Here is a 14119-nt window from a genome sequence, read left to right as displayed (position 1 = left end):
CTGCACAGAGCACTGAGACCCGAGACTTTGTGTACTGGGTCAAAGATGGGCCAAGGCCATCACCCCCAACCCAAGCCCCGGGTGGTCTGGAGAAACTAAGCTTAGGGACTCTGCTGTCACTGGCATCTGGGTTTTCTTCTGGCTTCCTCCAGTGGGAGGCTCCTGCTGGGCTGGCTGCCATGAGAGTCCGGGCTGTGGCTAATTCCCTTCCGGGAAGGCTCCCCAACACCTCTACCTTCTCTGCACACGGGACCCCCGGTGGTCTCACCCAACTGTCAGTGAGCCTCAGTCCCATAGGAAGAGGAGACACAAGCATGTCACCAGTCTCAGTGCACCCCTGCCCCTCTACCCAGATACATCTCCACAGCCTCCTGTCCCAGGGCCCGATAGTCCAGGGTCCCTCTTGTGGGGTAACTTCTGGGGGAACTGCATGGACCAGGGTGCATATGCAGGCAAGGCGTGCCCCGAGTGGGACAGGGCGTGGCTCACCTTGAGCACGTGGTACCAGGCAGAGGCTCCCCCAGAGTCGATGTGGAAGTCTGTGTAGCTGTCCTTCACACAGATCAGGCAGTACTTGGTCACTTTGGGCTTGGCCAGCAGAGCGTCATCAGGCCAATAGTTTTCTACCCAGGACAGTTTCTTCACAATGTCAGGCGGCTCCACGAAGCTGGACATTCTGGAGGCAGGAGAGGAGAGTCAGTGGTGATGGGAACCAGTGCTTCCATTTTTTTTAAGCTTGGGGCAGGCAAGGAGCATGTCTCCCACTGTTTCACAGCCCATGGGCCACGCGGCATTGCTCCCATGTCACAGACAGGCAAACTGAGGACGGCAGAGGGTGAGTTGAGCCCACTGGCTGTGGCCACGCAGGCCAAGACTGCTGTTCTCCACATGCAGAAGAGAGGGAGAGAAGGCCTGGGGACCCACCGCCCCAGGAGGAGAACCCCTTCCCAGAGGAACTGGAAAGCCGGCCCCACTCCACGTCAGCCCACATCCATGTTCCTAAAAGGGCCTGAGGTCCAGGTTTCTCACCCGCGACCCTCCCTGCACACCAGGGCACAGTCAGATCCCGCTCACTCATCCCCATGGGGTGTGGGGAAGGTGAAGAGAGCCTTGATTCCATTGAATGTCAATGTCCTGCATAAACCGCATAATACTGCGTCAAAATGTCAAGGCCAGCAGCAACTGGGTGGTGACATTTTGGCCACCCTGGAGAACCAGGTCTTGGAGCTTTTTACTGCCTCAGGCCATACAGGGGTCTCCTGTCCCCTTTGCTCCATCTGAAGCTCCTCCCCAGCCCCCCACATCCCCATCTCCACCTCGTGTGAAGCCACGCGCACTCTGGTGACACCCTCTTTAAACAAAGGCTGGACTTTCCCACACCACAAGTCGCACTCAGTCACCCCTCACAGTCTCCATTCCCAGCCTCCTCCCACTTCCTCAATGTGGCTGGTCCAGATGTCTGCCCTAGTGACCACCTCCCCATGGGAGAGTGGCATACAATATGCTTGACTGGCCCTGGTGGCCTCTCTGTCGGTCTGGACTATGCACGTCTGCTACCATGACCACCTCTTGGTGACAGGGTGACTCTTGGTGACAGAGGCCTGTCTGCTGGAAGTCACCAACTCCAACTCCACACAGGAAGCCGGCTGGAATTAGACCTGGACCCCTAAGGTCACTGGCTCTTGCCCCCTCTTTCCCCTCCAGTGCTCCCTGACCTCCATGGGTGACTCTTCTAAGCAGATGTTGTAGCCCCAGGACCAAGAAGAAATGAAATATTCATTTTCATCTGAGTTTCTCCTAATCAGTGGAAGGGAGTTCTCTTTTTTCTTTTCTCTTTTTCTTTACTTTTTTTTTTCTTCCTACCAGGGATTGAGCCCAGGGGCATTTTACCGCTGAGCCACATCCCGTTGCTTAGGGTCTCACTTTTGCGGAGGCTGGCTTTGAACTCATGATCCCCCTGCCTCAGTCTCCTGAGTTTCTGGGATTACAGGCGTGTACCATCGCACCCAGCAAGTTCTCTATCTTAAAGACCCTAAATCAAAATACTGCCACAATCCCAAGCCTGATCCTGCCACCCTGACCTGTTCAACAGTTTTAGCCACAGACCCTCACCCTTAGATCTCCGGCAACACTCTTGCGACCACCCCCATGAGAGTTCTCAGGTCCCCAGTCCACGCCCTGAGCATCCTGCTGCACTCAGGAGAGGGTCCCTGGCCTGTAAGAGGGCTCCCTGCCCCCAGTGAAAGGTGCCGCCTGCAGGAAAGGGTCCCTGCTTGGGCAACCTGAGTCTGGTGTGAGGCATGTGCTTAGAGGACAGGCAGCTGGCCCATGGCTCTCAACCCACTGCACCATGGGCATCTGGAGGGGTGGTGCACACTGGTCACCGCAGGCCCTGAGGGCTGCCCCAGATGCCCTGGGCTTGGGCCTCATCTTGGTGGCCTGGCCGACCTCTGGAGGATGACCGGCCAGCCAGACATGGCACACTGCTGCCCTCCCAGTCTTGCCGCGGCTCTGGCCCACACCAGGAGAACACTCAGGTGCACGAGTGCTCAATAAGAGCCTCAGACTGCGCCTGGGGACACAGGTGGCAAAACACGTCCCTGAGAGGCCCAAGGAGAAGCTCCAGGCCAAAGCACCATCTGTCACCAGGTGTCTCTGGGGAAGGACCCCAAGAGCAGGACAGCAAATGAAGCTGCTGGAGAAATGACTCACTGTGTCCTAGGGACCAACGCAATACACGCTCGGAGTGCAGCCTTGGGAAGAGTCTCGTGCACATACAGGCAGCTGCCCTCTCTGTGACCAAAGGCCATCCCTTTGTGCCTTTGCTGTCAGGAGGCTCAAACCAAACCCAGTGTCCAGTCCCCTTCCTTCTGTGGCCCTGGGCCCAGGCCTGTATTCATCCTTGGTGTGGTTTTCTTTGATTTTTCCCCACCACCTATATGCACATGGGTTACGTCAGGTGCTTTTTGGAAGCAGACATGGTGGAAATGATGCAAGAACAAAATCCCTCCTAGCCACTCCTGCCCATGGTGACGGTGTTCCAGGTCCTTCCCAAGGGGCCAGCTGGAGGGCAGTGGAACTGGGGGTCAGGGGTGGGCAGGGCAGGCTCTGACCACGGCCAAGTACACAGTCTGGAGGCGAGCAGGGTCCTAAGGAGAGGACGGAGGCCGCATGCAACCAGCGGATAGAGACGTTGCCAGCTCAGTGGCTGTGGGCTGGGGACTGCGTGGCCTGAGGACTGCGTGCAGCTCCTGTCCAGCAAGGAGGCCCTGGGTTCCAGCCCCAGCGTCACCAACAAAACCAAAACTACCACCTGGAACTCTGGAACCATGGGACGAGGTCCACAGGGCCACCCGTGTGGAACCTCATCACCTAAGCAGCGAGGGGAGCCAGGCCTGGGGAGGCAGGGTGCAGGGTAGGCGAGCAGTGGGACTTCCTGTGAATGCAAGTGTCTGCGTATGTATTTGAAGGTGTAAGTGTGCCAGGGATGCGTAGTGGGTGTGTCAATGGGTGAGTGTGACAGTGATTCAGCATCTCAGTGACATATGGGTGGACATGTGGTGAGCGTGCCTGTGGTTGTGTGTGTGTCATGAGTGTGCTGGTGAGCGTGTCATACATTGGCGTGTCAGGAGTGTGTCACTGTGTTCATCCTGGAAGAGACCACTCCACACCTCACCAAGGGTCCCTGGCCGGGGACGGGCCTCCTCTGCTTGCTCTCTTATCCACACCATTCACACTTCCATACTTGAAAAGAGAAACAGGAAGAACCAGCATGTGCCGCGGCCAGCGCGTCACACTCCCGTGATGTTTGCCCCGCAGCAGGGGTCGGTCCCCAAGCCAGGCCCCTCTAGCCCCCTCTTCCAGGGTGGCCCGGTCACCTGGTGTCGGAGAACTCGAGGTTGGTGACGTTGAGGACCCGCTTGCGGTTGGTGCTGTAGTAATAGTCCACGAACTCCTTCAGCTTCATCTTGCAGTCCTTCTGCTTGGTGACGTCTGTCACGTCCACGCTCCGCTCTGGCCCTGGGAAGCCGCAGGAGGACATGAGAACACCAAGGAAGTGAAGTGGCCTCCCTTGAGCCCAGGGTGGACACACACTCTCAGTGCCTTGCATGTGGTGTGGGTGGGCCTGGCCCCGAGGCTTTGGGTGCTGAACTCTCCTGCCTGCCATTCCCCTGGATTCAAAGTGCCCAGTGCTCCCTTCCCCCGTCACAGGACCCAGAGACACTGTGAGGTGGTGAGCAGCCAGGTCCCCTGGTGAGCATGCTGACGCCGAGTCAACTTGCATCTCAGACCGACACTGCGTTTCAGTGTCAGCACGCCCTGAACGCCACCCGGGACACGTTATTCTGTATTTTAAGGACTAAGAAGTCAAAACCCTTCAATTTGAGGGCCATGCCATGGTTTGGATAAGTGTCCCCCAAGGCCCATGAGGTTTTGTCCTCAGCCTGTGGTGCCACTGGGAGATGGCAGAACCTCTAAAAGGAGGAGCCTTGTGGGAGGTCATTAGGTCATGCCCTTGAAGAGGACTGGGGGACTCTGGTCCTTCCTTCTTCCTCTTTTCCTGGCTCGTGACATAGCAGCTTGTTCTACCCACCGTGACCTGGCACACTCATCAGAGGTCCAAAACTACGGGGCCAAGCCAAAATAAACTGTTAGGATTTAGATGTGGTGTCCCCAAAAGCTCACGTGAGAGACCACACAAGAAGGTTCAGAGGAAAAACGATTGGGTTGTAAGAGTCTCAACCTGATAGGGATTAACTGAGTGGTAACTGAAGTGGTGGGGTGTGGCTGGAGGAGGTGGGAATTGGGGGGTGGCTGGAGGAGGTGGGAATTGGGGGGTGGCTGCAGGAGGTGGGAATTGGGGGGTGGCTGGAGGAGGTGGGAATTGGGGGGTGGCTGCAGGAAGTGGGAATTGGGGGGATGGCTGTAGGAGGTGGGAATTGGGGGGTGGCTGGAGGAGGTGGGAATTGGGGGGTGGCTGCAGGAGGTGGGAATTGGGGGGTGGCTGGAGGAGGTGGGAATTGGGGGGTGGCTGCAGGAAGTGGGAATTGGGGGGATGGCTGGAGGAGGTGGGAATTGGGGGGTGGCTGGAGGAGGTGGGAATTGGGGGGTGGCTGCAGGAAGTGGGAATTGGGGGGTGGCTGCAGGAAGTGGGAACTGCGGGGTGGCTTTGGGGATATATTTGCATCTGCCAGTGGAGTTTCTCTCTTTGCTTTCTGATCACCATGAAAGCCACTCCCCTCTGCCACACTCTTCCACCATGTTGTTCTCGCCTCACCTGGGACCCTGAAGAATGGAGCCAGCTGTCTATGGATTGGGACCTCTGAAACTGTGGGCCCTCAAATAAACTCTTCCTCCTCTACAGTTGTGCAGGCAAGGTCATTTAGTCACAGCCGCCAAAAAGCTGACTAAAACATAAACCCTTTTCCTTTTTAAGTTTTTGCTCAGGCATTTTGTTCTAGTGACAGTCAGCCAACTAATATAGGTACTTCACTGTTCTAAAAATCAACCAATTGAAAAATTAGGGGAAAAACATTGATCCTGCCTTTTCTGAGGTTGTGATGGAGTTTCCATCTTTTAAAGGTTCCACCAACTCCCCAAAGTGCCACAGGCTGGGGAGCAAGTCTTTAATACATGAGCCTTTGGGGGACATGGATATAAACCATAGCAGTGCTCCCGGAGTGCAGGATTCCTGACTTTCTAATTTCTAAAGTGTAGGTGTGTGCCATGTCTTCTCCAGGATTACCAGATAACTGAAGAGGAAAAGTTCTTTATGGAAGATCCATGATCAAGAGGGGGAGGAGAACAGAAGGAACTAGCAAGCTGGCCCCTTGCCAGGGTGCAGCGGATAGTTGGAAGCGAGCTGAAGGCCACTGGGGGGACTCCAGGGTAGCATCACCAGAGGGGTACGGCAGGTTACTCACAGATGGGGGCACACCCATCCAGAAGGAGATGTGCCCAGCCGGAGCTCCATCTCCACAGGACCCTGAGCCTGAGTTTACAGGAAACACCAAGGACAGAGAGACCCAGTGAGCCGCGCCACAGGGACCCTGACCACCAACTCCCAGATGTGAGAAATTCTGCCGACCCACAATCCCTTTCTCCAATAAACCAAAACAATGGGATCGGGTAGGAGCCATCAGAGAGGAGAAGAGATTTCGATGACACAAAAATGCAAGGCACCTTGTGGACGTTGTTTGAATTCGGATGCCAACAGCCAAATGGAAGGAGGCTCTTTGGAGGGAACTGGGGAGAACTAACCTGGGTCTTCAATGCTATTGAGGAATTATCGTTGGCACTACGGAGTGTGAGGATGAAATTGTGATTACACATTTTTAAAAACCTGTTACAGCTACGCACTGAAGTTTTTATGGGCAGAAAGATGTATGTGGAGATTTGCTTTAAAACCCTCCAGTGGCGAGGAGAGTGGGGTGGGCAGAAAATGAACAGAAAGCTGGGGCTCGTGGCCAGTGCCAGGTGCACAGGGCTCGCTGTCACTTTGGATGTGTTTTTAAAAAACTCCACAATTATTATTTTTTTTAATTAAGGGGAAAAAGAAAGACTGTAGGAGGCCATAAATACCACTAAGGACCATTTCTTCCTGCCCCCGCAGGGACACCCATGGAGGGGCCAGGGCCCTTGTGGGTCCCCACTTCTCAGGACTGCCAGCGGGACGACACCTGCTCCTACGTGGGAGGAGCCTGGACAGGGCCCGGTGCTGGGCAGTGCGCACTGGATACTGGCGCTCCCACTGCGCTCCATGCCCAGCAGGACAGCCAGGCCTGGTGTTAGAAAGAGGAAGGCAACCCTGACAGGCAGACTGGCCCAGAGATGGCCAAGACGAGGCCACTCTCCAGCATGGTGGAGCAAGGCGGCTGTGAACTGCCAATGTCCCTGTCTACGCATGGCTGGTACAGAGTGACCCAGTGGCCCGCCGTCTTGAGGAGGACTGCACAGAATAAGCCTCTTCCACAGACCCCAACACCACCAACCGGCAGCCAGGGGGGAGGCCTCCCTGACCCCTCTGACACTCCCCTGCGGCTCCCTCGGGGCATGTTCTTCTCCCTGCGAGAATCTGAGGGCCTGTCCTGGGAAGCCCCAGTGTCACATGTAGCCCCTGTCCACTGCCAAAATGGAACGTGGCAGCTTCCTGGGGGGTGCTTCCGTGTGTCTGGTGGCTTTCACAGATGATCTCGCTTTAGCCCCCAACACCCCTGACCGTGGGCTTCACAGACGTCAAGGTCAGAGCGAAGGGGCTGCTGGGCTGCAGGGCCTCGCCCACACCCGGACCCTTTCCCATGCTGGATGCTGTGTTTCCAGGATTTCTGCTCCTTCCCCACCAGCCATTCCCAGGACCCCCCTCCCATGAACACCTGAGTCCAGCAACCGAGGAGCCCAACCTGCCAGAGTTACCCCAGGGGTGCTGCCTCATGTCTGCCACACAGACACCCTCCTCCACCTGCACGTGCCCTGACAGAGGGTCACAAGCTGCAGCTATACACGGACACGCAAGGCAGCTGCCGCCAGCATCAGCAGGAACTAGCAGAATCCAGGAGAGGTAGGTGGCCCTGGCACTGGGGAAGCAGATCACGGCGTAGGGAGAGCAGGCCTGGATCCAGCTGGCAGCCAGGGCAGGGGAGGGACCCACCGTTCCCACCACCTGATACCCAGCAATAGTGGAATTCAAGACTGGGAGAATCAGGGGGACCCGACCGGCCCCATTTTGCAGCCAGGGTCATCCGGAAGGAACTGGGCCTGCCAGGCTCCTATGTCCAGGATGTGGCCACGGTGCTGGGGAGGTCTGCCCTGGGCAGTGGGTGACCCCCAGTGCCTCACAATTCAGACCCCCATGAGGTGGGAAGGGGACAGCACTTACCCACGTAGTTCTCAACGTCACTGACATAGAACGTGGGGGCGGGGACAGCCAGGCCCAGCCCATCTTTCTTAGGGACAAGGATGGGTTCAGTGAAGCCATGTTCCTCCAAGTAACCCAGGGTGAGCTGGCTGCCGGGCACACGGGACACCACGTCTTCGGCACTGCAGGGGAAGGGCAGGTCAGAGGCCAGGTCACAGCTGCCAGCGCCAGACAGGTCTGGACGGGCCCCGGCAGGAGAGGACAAGCACCTTCTGGCCATGAGCCTCCCAGGCCACTGAAGGAGGCTGGCCCACAGCACCTCTCTGGGGCCACCAGCGCAGTCACAGGCAGACATGGGGCCAGCTTTTGCAGCCCCACCACCAGGTACCCTGCTCCCATCATTGCCATCAGGGCCCATGGTGACAAGGGACACTGAGACTGCCACATCCCTGCATACCACTGCCCTTCCTGTTATCCCCACAGCCTGGGAGGGATCCCCCTCTGACTGCCCGGCTCCAGCCCAAAGGGTGAGGACAAGAGCAGGTTCTCCCCTGGCCTCTGGGTGGGCTGGGCCAGGAGGCCCCAACAGGATGAGCCACACAGGAGTAGTGTCCAGGGAGAGCTGCATCAAGCAGGACTCAGTGAGCCCAGGCCTGAAGCCCATTCCCACCTCCCACCATAGCCCTGGGACACGGCGTGATAACACAAGGCTTTGGGACCACCACCTCCTCGCCCTGAGTTGGGATCCCTCACCAGAGCCTGGGAGCTGCCCAAGGCGGCCACACGGAAGGCCCTCACAGCCTCTCCCTCACCCGCCTTGGGACCTGGTTTCCCCATCACCTTGACAGGACTTGCAGCCAGACTCGACCCAGCTAAAATAGTGGCCATCAGGGTCAACACTGACAAGGGAAGGAGCCATCAAAACGGTGGACAGAGTCCATGACCCCAGAAGGGACCCAGAAGAGGCTCCATGGCTGGGAGGGCCTTGAACAAAGCCCCACAGGGAGGCGGCTGTAAAAATCAGGCCTCTTCCACCTCCTACACTGGCCAGCCCCGTCTGCCCCACACTCCTGGCCCAGAAAAGGTGGCAAGCCAGGACCAGGCATCCACCAGGATGGGCACTGTGACCTTCACAAGGGTATCCATCCTGGCCTGCCCCCTACTGGACACTGCTGCCATCACAAGGCCAGAGGCATGAGGAGACCCACAGGCAGAGGGGTCCAATGACAGCCTCAGAGCCTGGACAGGCCCTGACAATCTTCCAGGGGAAGCGGGAGCCCAAAGAGCATGTGGGTTCCTCGGCCACCCACAGTGGATGCCTTCCCCACCCCACCCCTGTGTGTGGGCACTGTCCTGGGTCCAGGCTGTGCTGGAGGAGCCGCTGCTGGGAGATCCTGAGAACAGGCTCCGACGGAGACACAGCTCTCAGGCAGAGGCCTGAAGGGGCCTAAGGAGTGGGGAGAGAAGTTGCGTCATCAAGGCCTCGGGGCCTAGAGTAGAGGGCAGGTGTGAGGAAAGACAGGGGGCTGGGGACTGAGGGCCCGTCCACCTGGCCAGGGCTCGTGTTGCAGGCACAGAGCATGGACAAGTTTCAGCAGGGTGGTGACAGCCTGCGGTTCTGTCCACTGCTGGGGGGACAGGGGACTACAGCAGAACCAAGGCAGGAGCAGGAGGAGGCTCAGGACCTCGGTGGGCGCCTGGATAGTGAGCAGGCGGGAATGAGGGGGCTCAGGAGATGCCAACACCCACTGCTCCATCACACGGGGGTGAGGGAAGAGGACGTGGCCAAGGTGGGTGGCAGGGGACTGGTGGGAGAGGAGGGACCATGGAGAAGGGGCCGGAGTGGGGAGCAAGGAGCAGACCTTGCTGAGCTGGGGACATGTCTGGTCTGAGGTGTGTGTCGGATCCTGCAGTGGAGCTACAGGTCAAGCGCTCAGAACAGCTAGAAGACGGAGACAGGTGTGGAGCCTCAGGGCGGGGCCAGGAACAGAGCCCCTGGCAGGTGATGCCACCGGGAGGGGAGTCCGCAGGAGAGAAAGCAGGTGGGGGAGGAAGACCCAAGAAAGCACAGGGCTCCAGAGAGAAGAGGGCGGCAGCCTCCAGTGTTGGGGGGTTTGTTGGTTGGTTTGTCTGGGTACTGGGGATTGATCCCAGGGGTGCCTTAACCACTGAGTGAATTTTTTGAGACAAGGTCTTGCTAAATTGTTTGGGGCCTCACTAAGTTGCAGAGGCTGACTTTGAACTTGCGATCCTCCTGCCTCAGCCTCCAAGTCACTGGAATTACAGGTGTGTGCCACTGCTCCCGGCCCAGTTTTGCCAAGAAGTCAGTTAAGATCAGGATGGAAGAGGGCCCACTGGCTGGACCACATGGTAACAGAGCTAAAGATAAACCAGCAGGAGTAAGAGGAAGGTGAGAAAGAAGAAACTGTACGGAGACTGCTGTGGGGCGGCTGGGGGACACCAAGGTCACTTCCAAGGAAGCTTTGGAAGCCAAGAGAAATTTCTCCTCCACAGGGTCATACGTGGAAGACTGCCCTTGATAATCTCAACCTCCTCTATCACCGGGGGGAACTCCAGACTCACATTGATCCACAGAGCGGGAAGCCCGAATGGGACCTGGAGCTGTGAAGTTCCCGGGGCCACAGTAAACGGCACTTACAAAACCAAGTAGCAGCTTGGGACATGCCAGCAACCCTGGAAAACCACCCCCATGAAGAACCAAGCCCCACAGACGCAGGTGAACACCAGGAGGGAGTCCACAGAGACACCAGGCAAGAGGAAATCCCAGGAACTGAGGGAAACAGAACGGCTGGAAAAGAAATTTTAAAACATATCAAACACATTACAAGTAAGATAACAAAAGGATCCAGTAAAGAACAGGGAGTGTGAAAAAAGAACAGAAAAGGACACTGAAAAGGAACTTCATAGAAATTCTAAAAATAGAAATATGACTGAAATTTCCCAAGCCCAATGGATGCATTCAATGGCAACCAGCTGAACAGAAGAAAGTGAATTTGAAGAAAGATTTGAAAAGTGACAAAGGTCATGCTGAAGAAATGCTATTGAAAGAGAAAATGGAATACTTTTCAGAATTCAGACATGACTTCTCAGATTAAAAATGTGTACAGAGTTCCAATCAGGAAAAACAAACAAAAAAACACAAACATAGAGTTATCAGCGTCCACTATGGTACATCAAAGACCAGATTATCTTCAATGTTTTCAAAGGATCGGGGAAATACCACATTATTTATCAGGAAAAACAAAAAGCCCAGCAACAAGACTGACAGCAGACATCATCAGCAACAAGAAATGTCAAAAGATAATGAAATAGTATCTTCAAGGAGTAAAAGGAAAATAACTTTAACTCTAGAACTAGAGATCAATTTCAGGATATTAGAATCATTCAAGAATAAGGATGAAATGAAAACACTGTCAGGCAAAAAGAGTATATTTTTCATAGGCTTTTGCTAAAAGAACTAGTAAAGGCTATTATTCAACAAGAGGGAAATCAAAACTAGAAGGAAGGAGTAGGATTCAAGAAACAATGGAGCCAGGCATTAGGAGCTTCTTAGGAGGCGGAGGCAGGAGGATCACAAGTTTGAGGCCAGCTTGGGCAACCTTGTGAGGACTTTTCTCAAAAGAAAAATGAAAGGGTGGGCATGTAGTTCAGTGGTAGAGTGTCCCTGGGTTCAATCCCCAGTGCTTCTGAGAGAGAGAGAGAGACAGACAGACAGACACACCAAGAGATAGAGAGACAGAGAGAGAGAGAGAGAGAGAAAAGAAAATTTAAAAAAAGAAGAAAGAAAAAACAAATGATGGAATGTTGATCTGCAGTCCATACAATTCCTACCAAAACGTGGAATGCTGAACGGAATGCAAGGCACCCGCAGGACACCTCGCAACTTCTAAGTTCACTTCAAAGCTTACGACAATCAAGACCATACAGCCCAAGCATAAGCAGAGGCAGGCGGAGCAATGGAACACAACAGAGTCCAGAAGTCAACCCTCACATCCATGGACCAGTGCTGTTCAACCACAGTGCCAAGCCAGACCAATGGGGAAGGGCAGCCTTCCCAGTGACAGGCGCTGGGACACTGGAGATCTACATGCTCAAGAATGGCAGAGCCCCCACCTCACAGCACACAAATTAAAGCAGAATGAGTCAAAGACTTAAATAAAAAGCTAAGACTGCAAAACTGTAGAAGACCAAAGCATAAATGCTCAAGGTCTTGTATTAGGCGATGCTTTCACAGAAGTGGCACTAAAAGCACAAACAATGGAAAAACTGGACTTCACCAAAATCAGAACTTTAGTGCTTCAAAGGATACTATCCAGAAATCAAAAAGAGCACCTGTAGGATGGGGGAGAAAATCTGAAAAGGAATGAGTATCTGGAATACGTAAAGAGATTTTTTCCCCCCTTGGGGCCAGGAATTGAACCTATGGGCGCTCAGCCACTGAATCATATCCCCATCCCTTTTTTATTTTTGAGACAGGGTCTTGCTGAGTTGCTTAGGGGCTCCAAAGTTGCTGAGGCTGGCTTTCAATTTGAAATCCTGCCTCGGCCTCTTGAGCTGCTGGGATGGCAGGCAGGCGTGTGTGCCGCCACGCCCTGCTGGAATATGTAAAGAACTCCTACAACTTAATTATAAAAAGATAAATAACCCAATTAACGTGAGGTGCTTAGAACAGTGTGGAAACTGACTTCTGGTTTCAACTCCACCACATAAAGAGCTTGAAAGCTGACACGCCCATCCTCACAATAAAAAAGCCAAATAAACCAAGAATCCACAACTTTTCTCAGATTCATCAGGGAATTGGGGTTACAGGACAAACAACCATCACCAAATCGGAGGACAGGAAAATAAAGAAAATCACAGGCAAGACTTGCCTCACTTGGAGCAGAAGCTGATGGGAATTTTAAATGGTAACTTTTTGGGACAAACAGCTGGAAGCTGAGTATAGACCAGCTTATGAGTTAAAAAGTCCCCACCCAGGGTGGGTGTGGGGGCATACTTTCATCAATTCAGAAACTACCAAGTACTCAAGGTCAAGATCCCTCTTAGAGGGCGCTGTGGCATGCGCCTGTAATCCCAGAGGCTTGGGAGGCTGAGAGTGGAGGATCTCAAATTCAAAGCCAGCCTCAGCAATTTAGCAAGGCCCTAAGAAACTTAGTGAGACCCTCTCTGAATAAAAAATTTTAGAAAGGGGCTGGTGATGTGGTTCAGCGGCTAAGTGCACATGGGTTCAATCCCTGGTAACGAAAACAAAACAGAAAACAAAGATTCCTCTTGACCCAGGCTGGGGAAAGGGAAAATAAATCATTTTTAAATACACCTAGAGTGTCCTCCATAACCAAGGTCCACCATCCAGGGGAAAGCACTTTACCAGACCTTTCTATGACAGGAAGAAGGGAAATAAACCAAGTCCAGCCCCCTCCAGCCATGCCGTCTCAGGTCTCAGGTAAAGGTGGTGCAGGAGAAATGCTTCCAAAGGTCACAGCCCAGAAACTCAGGCCAACGAAAGCACTGAGAATTAACCGTGAAATCACAGAACACTCCCTTCCCCACAGCCTGACCACCTGGTAAAACAGAAGTCCAAAAGGCTGTAGAATGGACAAAACGAGACAAGACTCCTCTCTTGGCCTTAGAGATGCACTGATAGGGGCGGGATACCTGCCACAAAGAGAGGTCAGGAACTGAATCCGCTAGAAAGAAAAGTTTCCCAGAACCTGGCAACACCTTGCTTGCAAGGTTTGAGAAACACCAGAGCGACCAGTCTTTGCCCCTGACCTGGGCATTCCAGTGAACGACAAGATGCATGAGCACCCTGAGGTGGTGGGCCTGGGTCCGGCTGACCTCCTCCAACACCAGGTGCGTGTGCCACTTCTCCTTGTTATAAAAGCCCAGACCAACTTTCCCTTGGAGCAATGACAGCGTGATCAAACGGAACTTCTTCTATTCTCTGATTTGCAAATCTCTTCTGCACCTGAATAAAAACACCTTGGCTTTTATTTTAACCTTGGTCCTGGTTTCTTAGTCGACAGACCTCAACAGTGGCCACTCCTTTGGGAGCTGTCCCTCCGCAGAGTCCCTTCTCTTCCCTGTGCCGAGCATTCTAAATTCTAAAGATGAGCAGCACCTAACTTTACAGTTACGGTGAACACACAGTGACACAACTGTAACTTTAGTGAACTCTAACTGTAACTACATTTACAGAACCAGAACATCTGTCAACTTTCAGGTAAGACTTTCAGATAAGAT

The 14119-nt window shown here is 54.2% G+C and overlaps 1 protein-coding gene across 1 annotated transcript in view; it reads right to left on the bottom strand.

Annotated features, from left to right (window-relative positions):
- Window positions 1–14119, bottom strand: part of Phf2 (PHD finger protein 2) — a 56936-nt gene that overhangs the window by 21227 nt on the left and 21590 nt on the right. Inside the window, exons 4-6 of the mRNA XM_077105631.1 lie at window positions 7877–8037; window positions 3879–4020; window positions 490–676 (exon numbers count right to left, since the gene is read on the bottom strand). Coding sequence (XP_076961746.1) covers window positions 490–676; window positions 3879–4020; window positions 7877–8037 — 490 coding nt within the window. The remainder of the gene's footprint in view (window positions 1–489; window positions 677–3878; window positions 4021–7876; window positions 8038–14119) is intronic.

Source organism: Callospermophilus lateralis, chromosome 17 (assembly GCF_048772815.1).
Source record: "Callospermophilus lateralis isolate mCalLat2 chromosome 17, mCalLat2.hap1, whole genome shotgun sequence".
NCBI lineage: Eukaryota > Metazoa > Chordata > Mammalia > Rodentia > Sciuridae > Callospermophilus > Callospermophilus lateralis.
The sequence above is the reverse complement of the archived record's forward strand: the minus strand, read 5'-3'. Positions and strand labels throughout refer to the sequence as shown.